This window comes from Eretmochelys imbricata, chromosome 4 (assembly GCF_965152235.1).
Source record: "Eretmochelys imbricata isolate rEreImb1 chromosome 4, rEreImb1.hap1, whole genome shotgun sequence".
Classification (NCBI taxonomy): domain Eukaryota; kingdom Metazoa; phylum Chordata; order Testudines; family Cheloniidae; genus Eretmochelys; species Eretmochelys imbricata.
The window spans coordinates 122,696,915-122,717,614 of record NC_135575.1 but is presented as its reverse complement, the minus strand read 5'-3'; the positions used below and the strand labels follow the sequence as shown (position 1 = coordinate 122,717,614).

The following is a 20,700-nucleotide window of genomic DNA, read 5'->3' as shown; positions in this document are numbered from 1 at the left end:
TTCCTTCTGTGTTCAGAGACACAGGACTTTGTACTTTCTTTGTCAGTAAGCAAAACTGCATCAAAGAAATACCTGACTGTCACCAATTTCTCCTCCTAACTGGAATGACCAACTAGATCCTGAATTTTTGGGTCAAAAAAGGATAACAACACTAAGGCCAATGTATATTTGGGCCTGTTTGTAAGAGATGGATGTCCTGTGAATGTGGGAATTTTGAGGTCTCTGTAGAGTTCTGTTTTTACTAGGCAGTAAGTTCTTGGCTATAATCCTGTTTATGTGTGGGAGCTGCAGGAGTCAGATGACCCTTGCCACATTTCTCTCAGGAAGGAGCTCTAGTGGCAGAGCCCAGCTGCAGTTTCACTCGGCTGTTGAAGTACTCTTCAAATTCACGTGTTCAACAGCTGCTTTAACTGTGCTCCTTGCAGATTATAGGTACTTGGAGTGGTGATATGCCTGGCAGTAGTTCTTGTGTCACCGACTGAATTAATGCTGGAATGCCGGATGATACAGGTACAGTGTGACGACTCCACATTTGGGGGATTTACACAAGAAATGACTCTCCTCTCATATGGAATTTTCTGTGATTAAATTGTTAAGTGGATTGTCATCAGAATGTACTATTGCATGTAAGTGTTGCAGAGTGCAGAAGGATGGTTAAATGTGAACTGCTTTATTTTAAATTGTACTAAGTATTCTTGTTAATTGGAAAAATACTGAGTTACAAATTAGCATGACTGTCATTCTGTTAACTACGTTTCATGTTGGTAGTTGAATGGGTGATCCATTTTAAAACTCCATGGCTTTATTTAACATATTAGATGTTTTTAAATCTCATATTAAATCCTATTGATGAAAAGTGTTGTACTTTATGCAGCTACATTGGGAGTGCTGTTCAGTATCCTTATGCAGTGCAAACTCACTAAAATGTACAAATCCACAGTTTATGTTGAAAACTAGCAGAGGGTCGGTCATATGAACTGAAATGATGAATGTTAAAGACATTTATTTAATCATAAATATAACAGGCTTGCTTGCACTAGCCTCCTTGCAGTGTGTTGTGTATCTTGCATGTGAACATATTGGCAGATTTGAAACTGTTTGGCACTGAGCACTTTGCATTGTATCTGTGTCTTACTGTGTGTGTTTGCACGAGCCTATTTTGCATTGTGCAAGGTAACCTCTCTCCCTTTTTTCTGCCATCTCCCGTGCAAGGTATTCAGGAATCAGTAGTAGTGTCACATGGTGTTTCAGGCTTACAGTTTTAAGAATCTGGTCTCCTATGCCAGACAACACTGTAAATCTACGACTTGATTTTGATCCTTAGGCAGTACGGAATGAGACTTCAAAACCTTCTGTTAGTGCCTTTGGAAGAGATACTACAGTCAATTATTAATAATAAATATTTAATATATCTACATAGTGCAAAGATAAAAGATTGCTAATCTGGACTCTTGGATTAATACATTAAATTACTGTATTTTAGTTTTAGAAAAGAATTGGGGACTTCATTGAACATGAAGTTTGTTTGGGCTTTTTTCTACGTAATTCATTGGACTGCAAAGAAATATGTCAGATAAACTGCAAAACAAAGGATAATGCTGCTTGCTTCACTGCGGTGCAGTGTAGGAACAACTGACAAGAATTCCTTGGAAGAACTGTACCCAGCACTTCAGAAAGTACACTACTTGAACGTCAGTATAAAAGATCTCTTTAGGAAGTCAGTAGTTAGTATACAGCAAAGTAGTCAGATTTCAAACCCCCAGAGAACTGGATGCAATTTTGAGGTCTTTTTGTGGATGGGTCATTGCCAAGTGGACAAACTTCTCTAACCCTTTATTTTACTGTCAAATTTAAGATGAAAAAATCTTTTGAGGGGTCAGTTAACATGAGAGGGTTATCTTGAAAAAGACTGTGAACATAAACCTCTAGCTGATTGATATGTTCTGGGGCTTGAAGGGGAGGGATGGCGAGGCCTGGAGGAGTCACCACTCCGTGATCCCTTAGCCCTTCTGTCTTCCTCCTCCCTTCAGTGGAGAGGGAAAGGAATCACAAGGGCAATGAAGGCTGGAGGAGCATCTATGCAGGGGCTCTGCTCTGCAGCCCCCTGCAGGAAAGTTAGAGGGACATCCCCAGTACCCAGCAAAGTTCCAGAGGGTCTCAAGGATTTTTAAAGGAAAAATCTATTTTGGGTGCTTATCTGGCCGCCATTACCAGAGTATGCACCTCGCAGTCTCTAATGTATTTATCCTCACAACCCTCTGATGAGGTAGGGAAGTACTGTGTAGTACTTTGCTTTGCAGATGTGAAATTAAGGCAGAGAGAGGCTAAGAGCCAGATTTCCAAAGGTAATTTACATGTCTAAAGATGCAGATAGGCACCTAGTGGGATTTTCAAAAGTTCAAGGTGTTTACTTTCCATTGGTTTTTGTTTTGTTTTTAGGTGTTTAAGACACCTAAATAACTTTTGAAAATCTGGACCTAAGGAATGTGTCCAAAGTCACACAGGAAGTCTCTGGCAGAGCTGGCAATTGATCTGAGGTCTCTCACGTCCTAGGCTAGGGCCCTAAGACATTTGTCCTTCTAACGTTTAACGAATGACTGGCATTCCCATCTCTCATTTATCTGCTTTGCACTTTCTATGCGTCCAGGCGTGTGCAGTAGTAGTCATCACTAGAGCTGCTCATTGGTGTTCAAAGCTGGGAGTGCCGCCTGTGTCTGTTTTGTTGTTCATATTTTCATATGAACTAGGGAATGGCCATTGATTCTTTCAGACCTCGGTCATTGCTTTGCCAGATTATCCCATATCCCCTCAGCTGTGGCTCAGCCATATTGTAAATCAGTACCTCAACTGCTCTAACAACGTACTCCCTCCTGTTCATCTTTATATTTCCAGTATTGAGGTGTGCACAACTCAGTGCAGTATTCCAGGGTCAGCCTTATCAGGGCCATATAGATGGTCATCATATTAATAGTTGTATGTGAGTGAAAATCTTACTTCTTTTCAATGAGTCACTGCTAATTCAATAAACCTTATTTAATACTAGAATTAATTGGAGCATCACCTCACTCCTGCTGGGTGCTCAGTAGGTAACCTGTGATTCCTCTGGCTGTCTTGAGTTTTCGTATCAGAAATATGTTGATACTGGATTGTCACAGGACATCTCCATTGCTACCCAGTGAACCTCACTGTCTGGCCAGTTCAGATGGTTTTCCAGTCACAAATATGCACACTAGGCTGTTTATCTTATACCAATGTGTGTATTTATTTCCCTCTTACATAGTAATACTTGTGCAATACACGCTTACAGCAAGGTAGGCTTCCTTACAGCCCTCACTTCTGAATCCAAGGTTCTCTCTGAGCTTCCTCCTGAGCTCCTCTTGAGCTCCCCTTGCTTCCTGTTTCCTCCCCCTCATATTTTCCCCAGTTACCTTGTTAGCCCAGTGATTGCCACCCAGGTGCTCACAATCCACTCCCCTGAAAATGTATAATTGCCCTCAGCCTTCCCCAGGCTGCAGCACTGTCAGTGATCAAGGTGTCCTGTCACATGGATATTTAGCAAGAATATCAGCAATAAAGTTCCCGACACCAGATAGTGCCCATGTGGCAATGCTATGGAAATGTGTCCTACTTTTACTCATTTCTTTATAATCTGTTGTTTTTCTTGTGGGAACATACATGCAATAAATTCTTCGTTGGGCTTTGAAGAAGCAAGTAAGGATGCAGGAACCTTCAGTGACTTTCTAATATGGGTAGTTATAATCTGCTTCTTCATCCAGACCTGTGGAGGTACCAGATCCAGGCACAGCAGAACATCAGCAAGATTTTGGGCTCCATGCATGCTATCGTCACCAACACAACAAGGGCTCCCTCTATATTTCCATTCAGCAGAGGCTATTTTCAGTGTAGAGTAAATAAAGGTGAATTTCAAATTTCATTCAGTTCAGTAATCTAGGAAAAGTATGTGATCACTCAAACTTTAAATGAGAACTTTAATCAGGACGATACTACGCCAAATGCCCTAATATACTGTATAATCATTAAACTCCACAAAGGATGACAGCATATTGCTAGCAAAATATGTTGATATTTTGAAGCTAAACTTTGACACATAAAGACAAAAGTAAAATGATCAGAATTACTATATAAAGAGACTAGATTCAAAATGTTATTGAAATGCATGTAAGTTAAAAATGTATTAGGACTTGAATAAAAGAAGCGTTCTCTAGTCTGAAGGAGTTATTTCTCATGTTCTATCATTATGGTATTCCAGATGAAAGAGACAGTGTTTAAACTATATGAAGAAACATAAAAGCGGCAAAGAGTCCTGTGGCACCTTATAGACTAACAGATGTATTGGAGCATAAGTTTTTGTGGGTGAATACCCACTTCGTTGGATGTATTCACCCATGAAAGTTTAGGCTCCAATACATCTGTTAGTCTGTAAGGTGCCACAGGACCCTTTGCCGCTTTTACAGATCCAGACTAATCCGGCTACTCCTCTGGTACATGAAGAAACATAGTTTTATTATGACCTCACAGAGGTTACATTTCTACTCTGATCCACAGAGAATGTTGGGTGAAACACTGATCAGTTTTAATGTAGTAAATTAATTAATTCCTTTTGAATTGAGAGGAAAATAAAGCACCCTGTTAGTTTTTGTTGTTTGTTCATTCATGCTTGTTTAACATGGTTATTTTTGAATGTCAAATGCATCCTTGTGAGATTTAAAAAATGGAACGCAAGCAAAAAGTTATAGTTGTTGTACAGTTTGTTGCATATCTGTGCTTTAGGCTAAATATAATTCTTTACTTTTCATTTCTACTCATGGCTTGGAAACTGTTGTTAAAAAAAAATGCTAAGACATCAAAAAGATGGCAAGAACATGCCAGATAGGTTCCCCCCGCGCCTTTTTTTTTTGAGTCCTACTGTAACAAAAAAGGCTTCTGTGTTGATTTCCAGATACATTGCAGGTTAGGTATTACAGGGAGCTATGCAGAGCCCTTGGCCCTACTGCACGTTTCTGAATCAATGCTAGCATTCAAGGGAAACCATCTGCATGCAGTAAGTCTTGCTGCCCCGAAGGAGGTGGGACTGTAAGCATGGGTGCAGTTGACAACAACCTTTCCATAGTGTTTCTTTTTAATAAACATGACATGAAATTTCCATGTAAGCATCCAGAGTTCAAGCAACAGCTACAGCCAATTCCAAATGAGGAAACCCTTTCATAAAAATCTATAGTTATTTATGAGACAAGATGTTCATAATTTTCACGCAGAGGAAACATCTGCATGGTTGGCTGCATTAATGTCTTTCTGCTCTGAAAAACTGCTACATAAAAAGTTACTTGCACAAATATTTGGAGGATCGGAGCATTAGAGTAAATACAGGGAGACAACTTTTAGCCCTGAAATAGTTATAAAGGAAAATTAAGGGGTAATTGGCTGATAGCACTTTTACTAAATCTCTAAAAGGAAATACACCAAATTCCCTTTCACAGTTAATTTATTGGTCAATCTGAGAGGACATAACACCACTGATTTAATTTTATTTTTAAGTTGCATTTGTTTTCTTCTTGTGAGACTGTACGGAAACCGGAAACCTTTTTAAAGCTGATTTGGAATCACTTTGGGGAAAAAACCCGCAACTTTAGAATGATGTGCTGAATCCCCCGAGTAAGAAGAGGGACATTCAGTTTGTAATTTACTCTCCCTTGTTCACTCTATTAGTTCCCTGTATTAATCTGTTGCTGGGTGGAAAAGCTACTATGGGTGTGGTGAGTCATGATTCAAGCCTGTTACAATTTGATTTAATAATTCAGCCCAAAGACACTGTTACCTAACATATTAAAATGTAAAAATAAAAAATGTACTGTAGCAAAATAACAAGAACTAGAAAGTTTGTGTTCAACATTTCATACAATACTTTGGAATGCCCTTTTGCATAAACAACCTAATAGGTGCAATTTCTATTTTATATCACAAGATGGCAGCAAATTTTTAATTTGCTCGATATTTTGCTAGCCTAAATGAGCTCAGTTCTGCAGCCTTCATATACTTGCATCTCTTGTGGAAGTCAATAGGCATTTGCTTGCAGAAGGACAGCAGGATTAGAGCCTTTATTTGTTACCATGATGCACAGGATAAAGACCCTTAGAATACCTTTTTGACACTAACCTAGCAACTCTTTTTAACCTGGAACATACACAGAATAAAGAGTGGGTGGGGAGTTGCTTTTGGGGGGTGGGGGTGGGGTGTTTGTTTTTATCACAATAAGATTTTACTTGGTTTAAAATGACATTTACCTTCAGTGCTGACAATCTTGAAAGTTCCCAATGTGCTATTTACTAAATGTAATAAAAAATATCTTTGGCTGGAAGTCACAAAACGTAGAAAAACGAAGTTTGTGCATGCATCCCTAGCATATTACACATGATTTCTTTTAGATGTAAACTTAAAGCTTGATCATGAACATCCTTACTCAAGTGAGTAGTCCTTACTTGAATACTTGTGTGAGGCTTTGGCTTTTAGAGTTGGCAGGCTTTGGCTTTTAGAGATTAGAAATAGAAAACACCTGTTAGATCATCTCTCTTCCAGTGCAGGATCCTTCCTCCAGTATTAAGTATTTGCAGTACAAATGGCTAGTCGGTTGCATGTTTCGTAATAAATGCCCTGCTCAACATTTTGATATATACTGCTGGGAAAGCACAACATCTTACCTTTGTTTTTCCTATTCTAAAAGGGTGACTGTGTCTGGGAGTCTGAAGAAAGTGCCTGGATATGTTGTTTAGCATAGAATCTGATTTGTAAGATTACATGATACTTTATATGAGAATAAGTATTTTAACACCACCATCCTGGATCAATTCCAACATAAGTGGTTGTAATCTTGCTTGCCAGAAATTCTGCCATAGGTTCAGTTGGCTAAGTCCCATTAACTATTCATGAGACGTAGGCCCCGAGAGAGTTAGGCATGTGTGAAAATTTTATCCTGGTCTTTATTTTGGCAAATTTTGTGATAGAAGAATCCATATTTGTTGTATGTGGCTATGATGAGCAAAGTTACTATGTAACTGTCTTACTTTTCTGCCACAGAGTTAGTTGTCAATGAAGTTCTGATTGGAGACTCTTTATCACTAATGATGATGTAAGGGGCAAATTGCACTGTGATTTTCCTCCCCACACCCCATTTCAATTTGAGTTTGCAAACTATTGGTTAGAAGCAGTCATATTTTGACTTCTCAGCTGAGAACATTTGCTCTGGATGTCAATAAGTGAGATCAGAGCTCCACTCACCAAGTCATATTTATTATAGTTATTCCTTTAGTGGCTTCAAATGCATTTTAATGTAGTAATAAATTTATCACTATCTTGGTGCTTCGGTGCCACAGACAGAAGAAAGCGTCTGCTGACTAAGCACAGTTATATAAGTACCAAGGTTACCAAGCATGTACCAGACCAGAACTCTGTAGTAATGTCATAGTGCTTAACATTCTTTAAAATTCCCAAAACTTTCTGTGTCTCCTGGCTGGAAATTTGCGATATACAGTATATTGGTGTTTTCCAAACTGTGGGATTAGCATGGGCGAAGGACTAGCTGGGAGCACAGGCCTCTTAGTTCTTCTCCAGATTCTCAGCCTTAGTTTGAAAAAAGTCTGTCATGGTTACAAAGAAACCTTCAAACATAAAGTGACACTGATGTAGAGACATCTCTCTGAGTTTGCAGTACCCACGAAAAATAGCTGTGAGCCCATTCATAGCAATGGGTGCTAATGTTGATGCTAATGATGGTGCTTTATATGTCAACATTTTAAGCTATTTCAATTCTCATCAAAGCATGTAACAAAGGGGAGGAAGGGTCATCTGAAGATCTATGTCAGTGTTTTCCAAAGAGTTGTGTTTAGGGGGATGTGGAGGGAAGACTAGCCATGAGAGGGAACATGGAGGATGTATAATTAATATGTGTAGGCTTTTAACAGCGCATGGTGAGGTTGCAGGAAAAGGAGGAGTGCATTTGGTTTTATTTTGCTGAGGAGGAGCTCAGCATTCAAAAGTTAGAGAAACCTTACAATATCTTTGTAATATCTTCAGTATCTTTCATTGCATAATAATATTGTAACAAAAGTGGAACCAGAACTTAGATCCTCTGGTTCTAAAAGCATAATCACTTACCAGTTGAGCTAAAGGAAAATCTTTTGTAATTTCTTACAGTCTGGGGTGGAATCAGGTGCTTGAGATCCTATGAGACATTAGTTTCAGCAAATAATTTGTAACTAGAGCTGGTTGATTTGATTTTTTTTGTTTTTTGAAATTGACAGAATGTTTAAACTTGTAATTAAACAGTGTGATGCAAACTGTTGAAAAAAAAAGGCAGTTGAATTTTCAAAAAAAAGTGTTACCATTTTTTTGTACAGTTCTCTTTATACAACCCTTGATCCAAAATGTTTTTGTTCAAGTTGGTTGTGAAATTCATAAGCCATGTACAATTCTTTTGCATTATTGCAGTGGTAACCTATATGGAAATGAAAATCAGCAGCGATGCTTACATTTGTGAGCAGACTGTTTACACTGACATATAACTCTAAAGGGAATTCAATTAAAATAAAGTTTTAAAAGACCACATCAGGAGCTGGCCAATACCAGAAAGTGAGACCATTTTGGCCCAGGTGTCATGTTCATGGCATGTTTTGACTGAAATGTCAATTTTCATTATTTGTTTCTCTGACAAGATTATCATTTTATCTAATTTGTCCACCAGAAGTTTTTAATCTACTGTATGTTCTTATACAACTTGTCTTTCTTTTCAGTTTCTCAACCACAGGCTGTACATAGCAACCTGGACAAACCATCAGGTACAGCAATTCTCTGCAATAACTGTGGAAACCCATGCAAAGGGGAAGTTTTGAGAGTTCAGAACAAATATTTTCATATTAAGTGCTTTGTTTGTAAAGGTAAGTGTTTACTATTTATTACTGCTGTTATTGATTTTATATATATATAAAAGTATACAGTAACTCCCTGGAGATTGTGGCCCCATTGTTTTGGAAATGGCACAGAACTGTAGTACAAGACAGTCCTCACATCAAAGAGTTTATGGTCCTAAGACCCTGACATGCAGTGAGTTCCAAGTGCAAGGGTTCACCCAGATGGAGCTTTTTGTAAGACTGGGGCCTAAATAGGAACAAGATGGGAGAGGAACACAGCATAGGGGGAGGAAGTCAAGGGTAACAACAAAGAAACACAAAGAAAACATAGATTAGCTATGTCCAATTTGCAGGATAACTTTGTAGACTTTATGGGTCTGTTTTGTTTTAAACATATAAGTGAACAAATTGATAATTAATCTTTAATAGGCCATTTGCCTAGCTATTGCCAGTCAGCAGTTTACTGCAACTTTACTTCCAAACACCACATACAAAACAGGTGCTCTATTCTTTAGGCTGTAAGTTATAGAGGCCCCAACTTAGATCTGAAACCCACTGTGCAAGGCAATGTACAAACTCATTGTAAAAGACCATCTTCCCAGAAGAGCTGACAGATTTAGGGTGAAAGGGGAAATCAAAACACAGAAAGATGAAGTGAATTGCTAAAGGTCACATGCTGGTTAAAGGCAGAGCCAGGCTCAGAACTCAGGTCTCCTAACTCCTAGACCAATTCTTTATCCACTAGGCTATGTGTGCAGTTTGTTTAATTTTTAATTCTGCTCAAAATATAGATGAGCGCATTTCAAGGGCCCATTAAATGAGTATCTCCTTCATATTGTTCCGTCTGTCAAATACAATTACGTCTTTACTAATCCTGTGGAACAAAGCTTACAGCATGTAATATTCAATACCTGGATGAATCTTTAATGAAATAGTGAGAGTATTAGATATTATAATGTGACTTAATTCAGTTTGATGATATATCACTCTGTGGAAGGATTATACAGGAAGACATGTAAGCAATAATACAGTGTTCTAAATGGAACAAATATTTTAGTTACATACTCAGAGCTAGAGGAATAAAGGTCAGAACTTAAAGTATTTAAATTGGACTAAAATCGGTACATAATTTTCCACGTTAATATAATTATAATATGCATTAAATAGTAATACTACTATGATAAATTTCACTTTCAAAACACTTTTCAGGCATTAACTAATAAGTAGGCTTAGAATAGTTGTTGTTCAGAGTGAAATTCTTGCCTCTTACATAAAGCCTCAGTAATGTATGGGCTCTACACTGATGAAATCTAAGGCCTTACCCTGGAGGCCCCAGTGCTGCAGTAGAGAATCACAGCAGACCTTCACAATCACAGCTCCAGCAGAAAGAAGAACCAGTAGTGATTGCTATCGCTCAGTGTCTTCATTGCACAGGCGATTTCCATGTAAGCATGGATCTACTGACACTTCCACCTGCCTGTTCCTAATGCTCTCCTCAATCAGTTCATAGCTAGTGCAGAACCCATGTCTCAGTGGGATGCTGAGACCCCCTTACATGGCCACCTACATCCCTAATCCCACCTCATGCAAGTGTAACGCCAACAGACCTTGGTCGTCATCGGGCAGGATTGAACCGGGGAACTCTGAAGCTTAGCCCTGGTCTACACGAGGACTTTAGGTCAAATTTAGCAGCGTTAAATCAATGTAAACCTACACCCGTCCACATGATGAAGCCCTTTTTTTTGACTTAAAGGACTCTTAAAATCGATTTCCTTACTCCTCCCCTGACAAGTGAATTAGCGCTTAAATCGGCCTTGCCGGCTTGAATTTGGGGTACTGTGGACACAATTCGACGGTATTGGCCTCCGGGAGCTATCCCAGAGTGCTCCATTGTGACCGCTCTGGACAACACTCTCAACTCAGATGCACTGGCCAGGTAGACAGGAAAAGAACTGTGAATGCGGTGCTTGTTTCCTGAGCCCAGAATCGGCATTCCACAGCATGAACCTGCCCCATTAGCACCATGATGCATGCATTGGCAGGGCCCATGCTTTGAGAGAATGTCCATGTCCTGATCTGTGTCCATGTCCTGATCACTCACGTGACCGCGCTGACGTCGCCTCCTCGCCCGGTATCGCTCTGCCAAGTTCTGGTGCTGCATATACTGCTGGACATGCGTGTGGTATGTAATGTGCTCCTAATTGTCAAAGTGAGCTGAGCGGCCTCCATGCTTGCCGTGGTGTGGCATCCGCACAGAAAAAAGGCGCGGAACCATTGTCTGCCATTGCTCTGATGGAGGGAGGGGCGACTGACGACATGGCTTACAGGGTTGGCTTACAGGGAATTAAAATCAACAAAGGGGGTGGCTTTACATCAATGAGTATTTCAGGCAGGACTTCACGGAGGGTTCCAATAAGAAATGGTGCACCTAAGTAATTGTTCTTATTGGAACAAGCAGGTTAGTCTGGCCTCTGATTGATACGTGGCTAGATTTACCTCGCTGCACCTTCTCTGTGACGGACTGCAGTGTGACCTAGAGGAATAAGTGCCCTGATGCGGGAGGGGGGGAAGCAAATGAGTACAAAACAAATCTGGTCTATTTCTTGTTTTGATCCACTCCATCTATCTTTTACATCTTTGGCTGGCAGCAGACAGTGCAGAAGGACTGCAAGCCATCCACATCTCATGGCTGCTCGGCAGAAGATGGTGCAGTAGGACTGCTAGCCATCCTCATCTCTTGTCTGCCTGGCAGAAGATGGTACAGTACGACTGCTAGCAATCCGTATCGCCTGCCTGCTCACCATAAGACGGTTCAATAGGACTGACTGCAGGACTAAAGAGAATGACCTGGTCAAGTCACTTCTAATGTAGTCCCTGCACCCATGTCTGCCCAGGCGCTCCTGGCCGACGTGGCCGGGAGCACCTTGGACATGATGATGACTGCTACCAGTCCTACTGCACCGTCTGCTGCCACAAGGCAAGGGGCTGCTGCTGCTGTGTAGCAATGCAGTACCACGTCTGCCAGCACCCAGGAGACATACGGTGACGGATATCTGAGCGGGCTCCATGCTTGCCATGGTATGGCGTCTGCACAGGTAACTCAAGAAAAAAGGTGCGAAACAATTGTCTGCTGCTGCTTTCACGTAGGGAGAGAAGGAACGGGGGCCTGACGATATGTACCCAGGACCACCCGCGACAATGTTTTAGCCCCAGCAGGCACTGGGATCTCAACCCAGAATTCCAATGGGCAGCGGAGACTGCGGGAACTGTGGGATAGCTACCCACAGTGCAACGCTCCGGAAGTCGACGCTAGCCTTGGTACTGTGGAAGCACTCCACCGAGTTAATGCACTTAGAGCATTTTCTGTGGGGGGACACACACTCGAATATATAAAAACGATTTCTAAAACACCAACTTCTATAAATTCGACCTAATTTCATAGTGTAGACATACCCTTAGTGCATGAGCCTCTACTACATCAGCTTAAAGCTGGCTGGCTGGCTGTAGAGCAGACCACACACACACACACACACGTCTCGGTGTCACTAGATGGGTCAGAATACCACACCCAGAAGGTGTGTGAGTTATACAAGGTTACTGTGAATGTTTTGTGGTGTATGTAGGCGACCTTCTGCCAATGGGTGAATTTCACCATAGGTGATTTATCGCATTGCTAGAGTGTCCTGAAATCAGAAGAAAACATGTAATGGTACCTTATGACTGGAGTATTTCAGATGTCATGTACAATTCAGAAAACTCTCAACTAACAGACATTGCTACTGAATTGTAACTAAATTATAGTTGAAATAAACTGATTAGAGAACAGAACACATGAACCTGGGCTGAACCCAAAATGAATAATTGCCAAAACCACCCTAAACTGGCAGTTTTCCTTGTGGACAGACCTTCAGCTGGTTTAAATTATCATAACACCAGTGAAGACAATGGAGGTATGACACTTTACTCCAGCTGATAACCAGTCCCTTGGTGTTTAGACCCTTCAAATACTTGTAGACATTTATCATATTTTACCTTAGTCATCATTTAGCCCAGCTTATATCTATTTAGGTCTTTTAATCTTTCCTCATAAATCAAATTTCATGATAATTTTGTTGCTTGTTTGTGAACTCCTTCCAATTCATTGACATCTTTCTGGTGTCTAGTTTTTCAGAACTGTAGACAGTATTCTAGTGCAGACTTACCACTTCAGTATGGGATGGAAGGTAAAGGAACCGTTGGCTATAGGTAGCACAGGCTAAATAAATAAATAATTAAATAAACTTTACACAAGTTGTTAGGCCAACTTCGAGTGGTCATTTTTAATAACATGACAAACTCAGTGGATGAAGGGAACACAATAGACGTGTTAGGATTTAATAAAGCATCTGATAACATTACTCACAAAATCATACCTGAAAAAGCTCATTCAGGTAGCTTTGGACACGAACACTGTCATGAAGATTGTAAACTAGCTAAAAGCCCACGAACAAAGGGTATAACTGAATCTATACTGAGTTTAGGGGAGGTGTGCAATGAGGTACAGCATGGTCTTATCGAACTACTTTTTTTAATGGCAGATGATGTTACATTGGGAGTAGTTACAGTTACTTGTGAGCACATAAGTGATATATAGAACCAATGTATTTGATAGAGTGTTAGTTGTGGGCAAGGGAGGGTAGGAGGTTTGAGTGGGGTGGAATGAGGTATATTCTGCTGCCTGGCTTACTAGCTATCAAAACAATTGAATGTAGTATCATATTGCTACATGTTATCCTTATGTGGATTCATAAATTATCCAGGTGCCAACAGCTTGCTTATAGACGTCTTTTGTTTGAAATGACACATATAAATATATAAAAATAATAAAACTGGCACCAAAGGTTCAAAGTCCCACCCTGTCTCTGTCAAGTTCCCTAGATAAAGCTCCGCTATGTTCCAAAACAGAGAGAAGTGTCAAGAAGATAGGGTGGAAAAGCTAATAATCAGTTAATGATTTCTCCGACTTAAAACTGTGAGGAAACATATCCAGGTTAAAGGTAATAATAACAATGCTATGAATGCCAGGAACTCTCAGTAAAATCAGTGGTGTCAGTAATATGTTCCAGACTGATGTACTGAAGATGCAGAAGCATCTTTTGTAGACCAAGTAAAAAATCTAATTTCTGCAACTCAGCCTATCAGTCTGGAACTACGGAACATCTGTCTACATGTCCCTTGCACTGGGCCCAGTACCTAAGTCTTTACTCTGTTTTTACTCCGACAGAGTCCCATTCAAGTCAGTTTTAATAAAAGGATAATCATAACAGGATTTAAACTTTGTGCCATTGAAATATAAGGCAATGCTGTTTTCTTTAGGCTGTAAATCCTTTGGTTAACAGCTATGAGAATGCTGTTTTATTTTTTTCATTAAAGCAGTAGAAAAATATGAAAGAGAACGACAAAACATGATAAAATATTGACTATTACGGCTATATCCGTTTTCTAGTTCACTCCTAGGGCATCTGTCACAATAGCTTTTCATACGGTATGTGATGTTAGAGAAATTCTGGTCCTCTGGGCCAACTGCAGGACAGATTGTTAAAGAACAGGGCACAGACACCAAATTGGTTTTGAGTTCTAACACTTAGATTTCACCAACCAACTGTACCAAGTGCAAACTCCTGAAGCACTTTAACAGCCTTAACATGGAGTCACAGACAGTCCCCTTGGGTACTCCAGTCTGTCTTGCCCCCGGGGTGAGTGTATCTCTGTGGTAGGTGATCTCTTACACCAAGAATCACAGCAATATTCAGGTTACTCCTAATCCCAAAGGACCAGTCACTTACTGCAGGTCAGTTGCATTTCAGGTCTCACACCAGAGACAATGCTTTTAGCCAATTCTATGATAAACTATATGAAGATTTATTAAATAGGAAAAGGAAATTAGAGAGTTATTTACAAGGTTAAAGCAAGCAAACACAGATACACAATTGAGTTACAGTCTTAGGTTTTCAAACGTCTATCGGCTTCTATAATCATCAAGCTCTATTTGTCTTTTAGGGCTAACCCAGGCTAAGCAGCTGGGGAATCTCTTGTTTATGCCTAGAAGCAGCTTGCTGACCCAGCATCTCCAAGCAGCACAGAGATACCTAGTTGCATTTTATCCCCCTCCTGCTATGTGATGTGAGGTGCAAACTCATCTGATGGGACGAGTTCACTTGCATGACTCCTGTTTACAGGGAGCAGAGCAGAACAACAATAAGTTTTAAGTCCTTTTGTTGACAATTCCTCAGTCCAGATGTGGGGATTTCCAGCTGTAAGAACCACTCATAGCCTGTCTGGTATTGATGGGTCTCCTCCTTCAGAAGGGGCATAATTTCTGTTGAAGAGCAGCTCTTCACACTAATTAATATCCCTCTTCAGTATGGCGATTCACACAGTCACAAAGGCTCACAATACAACCGTTCAAATATTACATTACAACATGGAGCACAGATATTACAAGTAGGATTAAAGCATGCAGCATCTCACGAGCATTCAAATGAATCTAAACACTAAATTCTTTCTTATAATTCTAATACCTATTTTATCAATATCCACCCACAAGTGAGCCAGACAAATGACAGCTATGTATCTGTTTGTGTCCAGCTGAGACACGGGGACCTTGGCATGAGCTGGCACTTGGCCTGCCAGTGTCATGGTGCCATTACAGTACCCCGGACAACTTAAGTTTGATCCCATACAGGTAATAAAGATAGGGATCATCTTTATTTTGGCTCTCAATGTTTATGGTATGATACCTTTCTAACAATTACAGCATAACTTTGAACTGCATCAAGCATTACTATTTAGGGAATTGTTCAGGTGCATATACAAGCCCAATGTATCCGTGGTGCACAGAAAATTTGGTGATGACTGGCATAGATTTGACTATAAATTAAAAAGAAACAGAGGGCGTGACTCTTCTGCTTTCAATGATCAGCTCTAGCATGCTGTGGAAGGAACAAATCCACACAACTTCCATGAACGCTGCTCTGTAAACTTACAGTGGCTGTGTGTGGAGTCCTGCCGTTTCCCTACCAAATAAATAGGGCCATGCAAAACCCTACTATAAAGTTACACAGATGTAAGTGGAATGTGCTGTGCATTGTTTCGCTGTCCTTAGCCAGGTTTCAGTCAAAGACAAGGCAGTGAGCTTGCAGCCTGAACCTCAGATGTGGAAAAACAAGGCTGCTATACAGGATCAGCTTTACCATATATCCACCCATCTTTTCTTTAGGTCTTGCTGCTCAATCTTTAATCAAAACCTATTGGACCCTGGATTGCTATCGTGCTGTATGTGCCTTGGAAACAGTAGCTCTGCTCCTCCATGGTGAAATAGTCCGCTCTTTTGTATATGCATCCTCCTAGGTATTTATCCTTGCACGCTGGGTTTAACTGATCAAAGTGGGTCAGATCCTCAACTTGTGTAAATTGGTGTAGCTCTTAAGCCAGTGTGCCTGTTTCACATTTGCACTAATGCCTCCTTTATACAACTGTGGCAGTGAAAAGGGGGTCTTGGAGTGGGTATTCATTACAGCTTCACCCATGTTAAGGCCCCTTTAACGTGACTGGAGTGATGGAAAGCACCCTTAGTGTAAATGGGAATTGGAGCCAATGATTTTAACTGCATTGGATTCAGATGAGAAGATGGGCAGAGCTAGGATAGAGAGTATTCACTAGAGAAGGAAATAATTAGAAGGTATCTGTAACTTGGTAACAGGGCGTGGTTTGTTTATGACATCAAACCCATCTGCTGGGCTATAAATAAGCATGTTAAAAGCTCCCATGTGAAATGTGAGGGATTTGCATTTGAACATAGTGTAAAACCAAAGAGTCTCAGGTTGCAGGAGAGGAGCCATTTACAAAAAACTTGAAAGTAAGATTAAAGCCCAAAACAAAGTTAACAAAGCAGGTGTGGTTCATTACCTTGCATTCTTGGTGACTGCCATGGAATATCCGTAACTGCTGTTGTTCCATAGACAACACCAGCAGTATGTTCATCACTGGCTAAATCCTTCGGGCCCTGTAGGGCCCCGAACGTGTTAAATAGATATACCAGGAATAAGTGAGCAGTGGACATGGCACTCTCACAATCTGTCTTGAAGAGTTTAGTGGCTTTGGGCCTGATTTACCACTCTGTCGCACCAGATTTACAGTGGTGTGACTCTGTTAATTGATTTCATTGGAGTCATGCCAGTGTAAAACTGATGTAATACAGTGGTCAATCAGATCCTGTGCTGGGATTTTCAGATCATTTTTAGACCATAGCTTTTTAAAAATTCTATAATGTATATCAGGCTGAAAGCTTATTTATTTCTCTGATTTGCCTTGTTTCTTTCCTACCTTCACCTTCTTTGTCATAGGTTTTCTTTACTAGTGCACAAGTAATTGTTGATGATGATTAGGTACAGCCTTCAATATAGAGCCCAGCAAATTCTAGTCATTACTCAAGTAATATCACAAAACTCCTGATCTGCCAAGCACTTAAGCATTTGCTTAACTTTTAACACATAAATAGTCCAATTCAAATCCAACTGAAAATTAAACACATGCTTCAGTGGCTTGCTGGACTGGGACAATGGACTATGTGTAAAACTTTCATAGGTAAATACATAAAAAAATAAGAATGTCCATACTAGGTCAGACCAATGGTCCATCTAGCCCAGTATGCTGTCTTCTGACAGTGGCCAATGCCAGATGGTTCAGAGGAAGTGAACAAAACAGGGCAATTTATCGAGTGATCTGTCCCCTGTCATCCAGTCCCAGCTTCTAGCTGTCAGAGGTTTAGGAACATCCAGAGCAAGGGGTTGTGTCCGTGACCGTCTTGGCTGATAGCCATTGATGGACCTATCCTCCATGACTTATTTAATCCTTTTTTAAACCCAAGTATACTTTTAGCCTTCAACATCCCCTGGCAATGAGTTCCGCAGGTTGACTGTGCATTGTCTGAAGAAGTGCTTCCTTGTGTTTGTTTTAAGCCTACTGCCTATTAATTTCAATGGATGACTCCTAGTTCTTGTGTTATATGAAGGGGTAAATAGCACTTTTTCTCCACACCATTCATGATTTTATAGTCCTCCATCATATCCCTCCACAGTAATCTTTTTCCAAGCTGAACAGTCTGTCTTTTTAGTCTCCCTTCATACAGAAGCTGTTCCATAACCCTAATCACTTTTGTTGCCCTTCTCTGTCCTTTTTCCAATTCTGATGTATCTTTTTTGAGATGGGGCAACCAGAACTGAAGACAGTATTAAAGGTGTGGGCATACCATGGATTATTATAGTGGCATTATGATATTTTCTGTCTTATTATCTATCCCTTACCTAATGCTTCGTAATATTCTGTTAGCGTTTTGACTGCTGGCACTTTGAGCAGATGTTTTCAAAGAACTGTCCACTTATGTGTCTCTTCATTCTATTCCTTACTACAGTTTCAACCAATTTGCCTAATACTAAAGTTAGGTTTACTGGCCTGTAATTGTCAGGATCATGTCTGGAGCCTTTTTAAAAAAATCTGTGTCACATTAGCTATCCTCCAGTCATCTGGAATGGAGGCTGATTTAATTAATAGGTTGCATACCACAATTAGTAGTTCTGCAATTTCATATCTGAGTTCCTTGAGAACTCTAGGGTGAATACCGTCAGGCCTGGGTGGCGGTATCAAAGGCAAGGGAAGGCTCAGCCTACCCAAACTGCCTGCGTGGCCCTGGCCACGCTCCACCTCCAGACTCCCTCCTCTTCCCGCCATGGTTCTTCTTTCCCATGTGGTGAGCCCTGGGCCAGTGGCACCAGAACATGGGGAAGAGCCAGGGGCCATAGCCCTCCTACTTTTTGAAAGTGAAGAGGCCTGACCTGTCCACTTTTCGTCAGGGCAGACCCCGCCCGCTTCCCCTTCTCTTCCCCCTGAGGCCCCACCCCCAGGCCAGGCCAGCATGGAGCCTGGCTGGGGAGCCTGGGCAGCTTTGGGGAGCCGCGGCGGACCCTCCACCTGCCCAGGGTGTGGGGGGGCTGAAAGCAGCCCCTTGCTCATGTCCCCACCCCTTGGATTCCCCAGTCTCCTGGGGCAGGAGGAGGGTCTGTGACTCCATGCCAGCTGCCCATGCAGCTCTTCCCGACCTCGCTCCGGCCGGGGGGAAGGGCCTCGGAGCCACAGCCCGGTGATGGTAAGAGCCGTGCAGTTGTGGGACATGGGACGGGGGCTGCTCTGGCCCCCCACATCGCGGGCAGGTGGAGGGTCTGCAGTGGTTCCCCACAGCTGCCCACCTGGCTCTTATCATGGCTGGGCGGTGGAGCCGGGTCAGGAGAGCTGCATTGGCAGCTGTGGGGAGCCTGGGTCCCTCCACCTGCTGTGGGTGGGGGGCCTGGGACACGGGCAGTGGGCTACCTTTGCCTCCACCTCTGGTGGGGGCCCCCTGCTCCTCCCCACTTTTGGTCCTCCCCTTCCCCTGGGCTGGGGCTAGTGGGGGCCGGCCTGCAGCCAGGAGCTTTGGGCGGTTGAAACCGGTGCTTGCGCTGCCCGCCCACCCGGCGCACCGGGGCTGGGGGCCGTGCTGCCCACCCACCCGGCACTCTGGGGTTGGGGCGGGTGCACTGCGGTGCTGGGGGAGGCTCTGGGCTCCAGCTGGGGAAGGGGGGCAGGAGGGGTGGGGCCCTGGGCTGAAGGTGTGGGCCAGCCAGGAGCTAGCCTCCCCAAGACTGCTGGTCACTCACTGCCCATGCCATCAGGTTCTGGTGATATATTACTGTTTAATTTATCAGTTTGTTACAAAGCCTCTACTATTGGCACCTCAACCTGGGACAGTTCCTCTGACCTGTCACCTAAGAAGAATGACTCAGATGTGGGAATCTCCCTTGTATCCTCTGCAGTGAAGATCGATGTAAAGAATTCATGTAGCTTCTCTGCAACAGCCTTGTCTTTCCTGGTCGCTCCTTTAGCATCTCAATCATCTAATGACCCCACTGATTATTTGGCCCATGTGCTTGAGGGCCAGATTTTTAAAGGTAGTTAGTTTCCTAAAAATGCAGGTAGGTGTCTAGTGGGGTTTTCAAGAGCATCTAACCTTGTTTGCAAGGGGAGTTAGGTGCCTAGCCTGTGTAGGAGCTCTTGAATATCCAATAGGTATCTATCTGCATCTTTAGGTGTCTACATCCCTTTGCAAATCTGGCCTTTAGTCCCTGAGGGTGGATCTACACTGGAAAAAATATACCCTACAGTTGCGAGTCTCAGAATCTGAGTCAATTGACTCAGGCTTGCGGGCTTGTGTTACGGGGCTAAAAATAGCAGGGTAGAATTTACTACTCAGGCTGGATGCTGGCCTCTGAGACCTTCCTCCATCACCAGCTTTCAGAGCCTAATTTAACTCGAGGAGGAACATCTACATTACTACGTTTAGCCCCATAGTGTGAGCCTGAGACAGTTGACCTGGACTCTAAGACTCACTGCCAAAGTGGGGGTTTGGCAGTGAGTCACTTCAAAATGAAAAGTCCAAGATTGTTTTTTGAGCTGGCTGGTTTGTGAAAAAACAGAGAGGAATAGCGAGAGGAATGGATATCTGTTATAATCCCCAACCAGTCCCTCGTTGCCGACCCCACAATTTGCCCGCCTGGTTTTGACCTGCCCTGTCGCCAATGGTCCCTGTCGAACAGGTTCCGGACCTGGCAAGGTCTCTGTGCAGCCAACCAGTAACGCTGGGGCTTTCGTGACAGCCCTTTGTGCAGGTGCGGTGCAACACAGCCGGTGACGTACATTGTCAAGGAAT

General features: G+C 42.1%; 1 protein-coding gene across 1 annotated transcript in view; it reads left to right on the top strand.

Moving 5' to 3' along the window:
* Positions 1-568: 568 nt before the first annotated feature.
* The window catches only part of ABLIM2 (actin binding LIM protein family member 2), a 171,563-nt gene continuing 151,431 nt past the window's right edge, over positions 569-20,700 (top strand). The window contains exons 1-2 of the mRNA XM_077814657.1: positions 569-626; positions 8,805-8,948. Coding sequence (XP_077670783.1) covers positions 569-626; positions 8,805-8,948 — 202 coding nt within the window. The remainder of the gene's footprint in view (positions 627-8,804; positions 8,949-20,700) is intronic.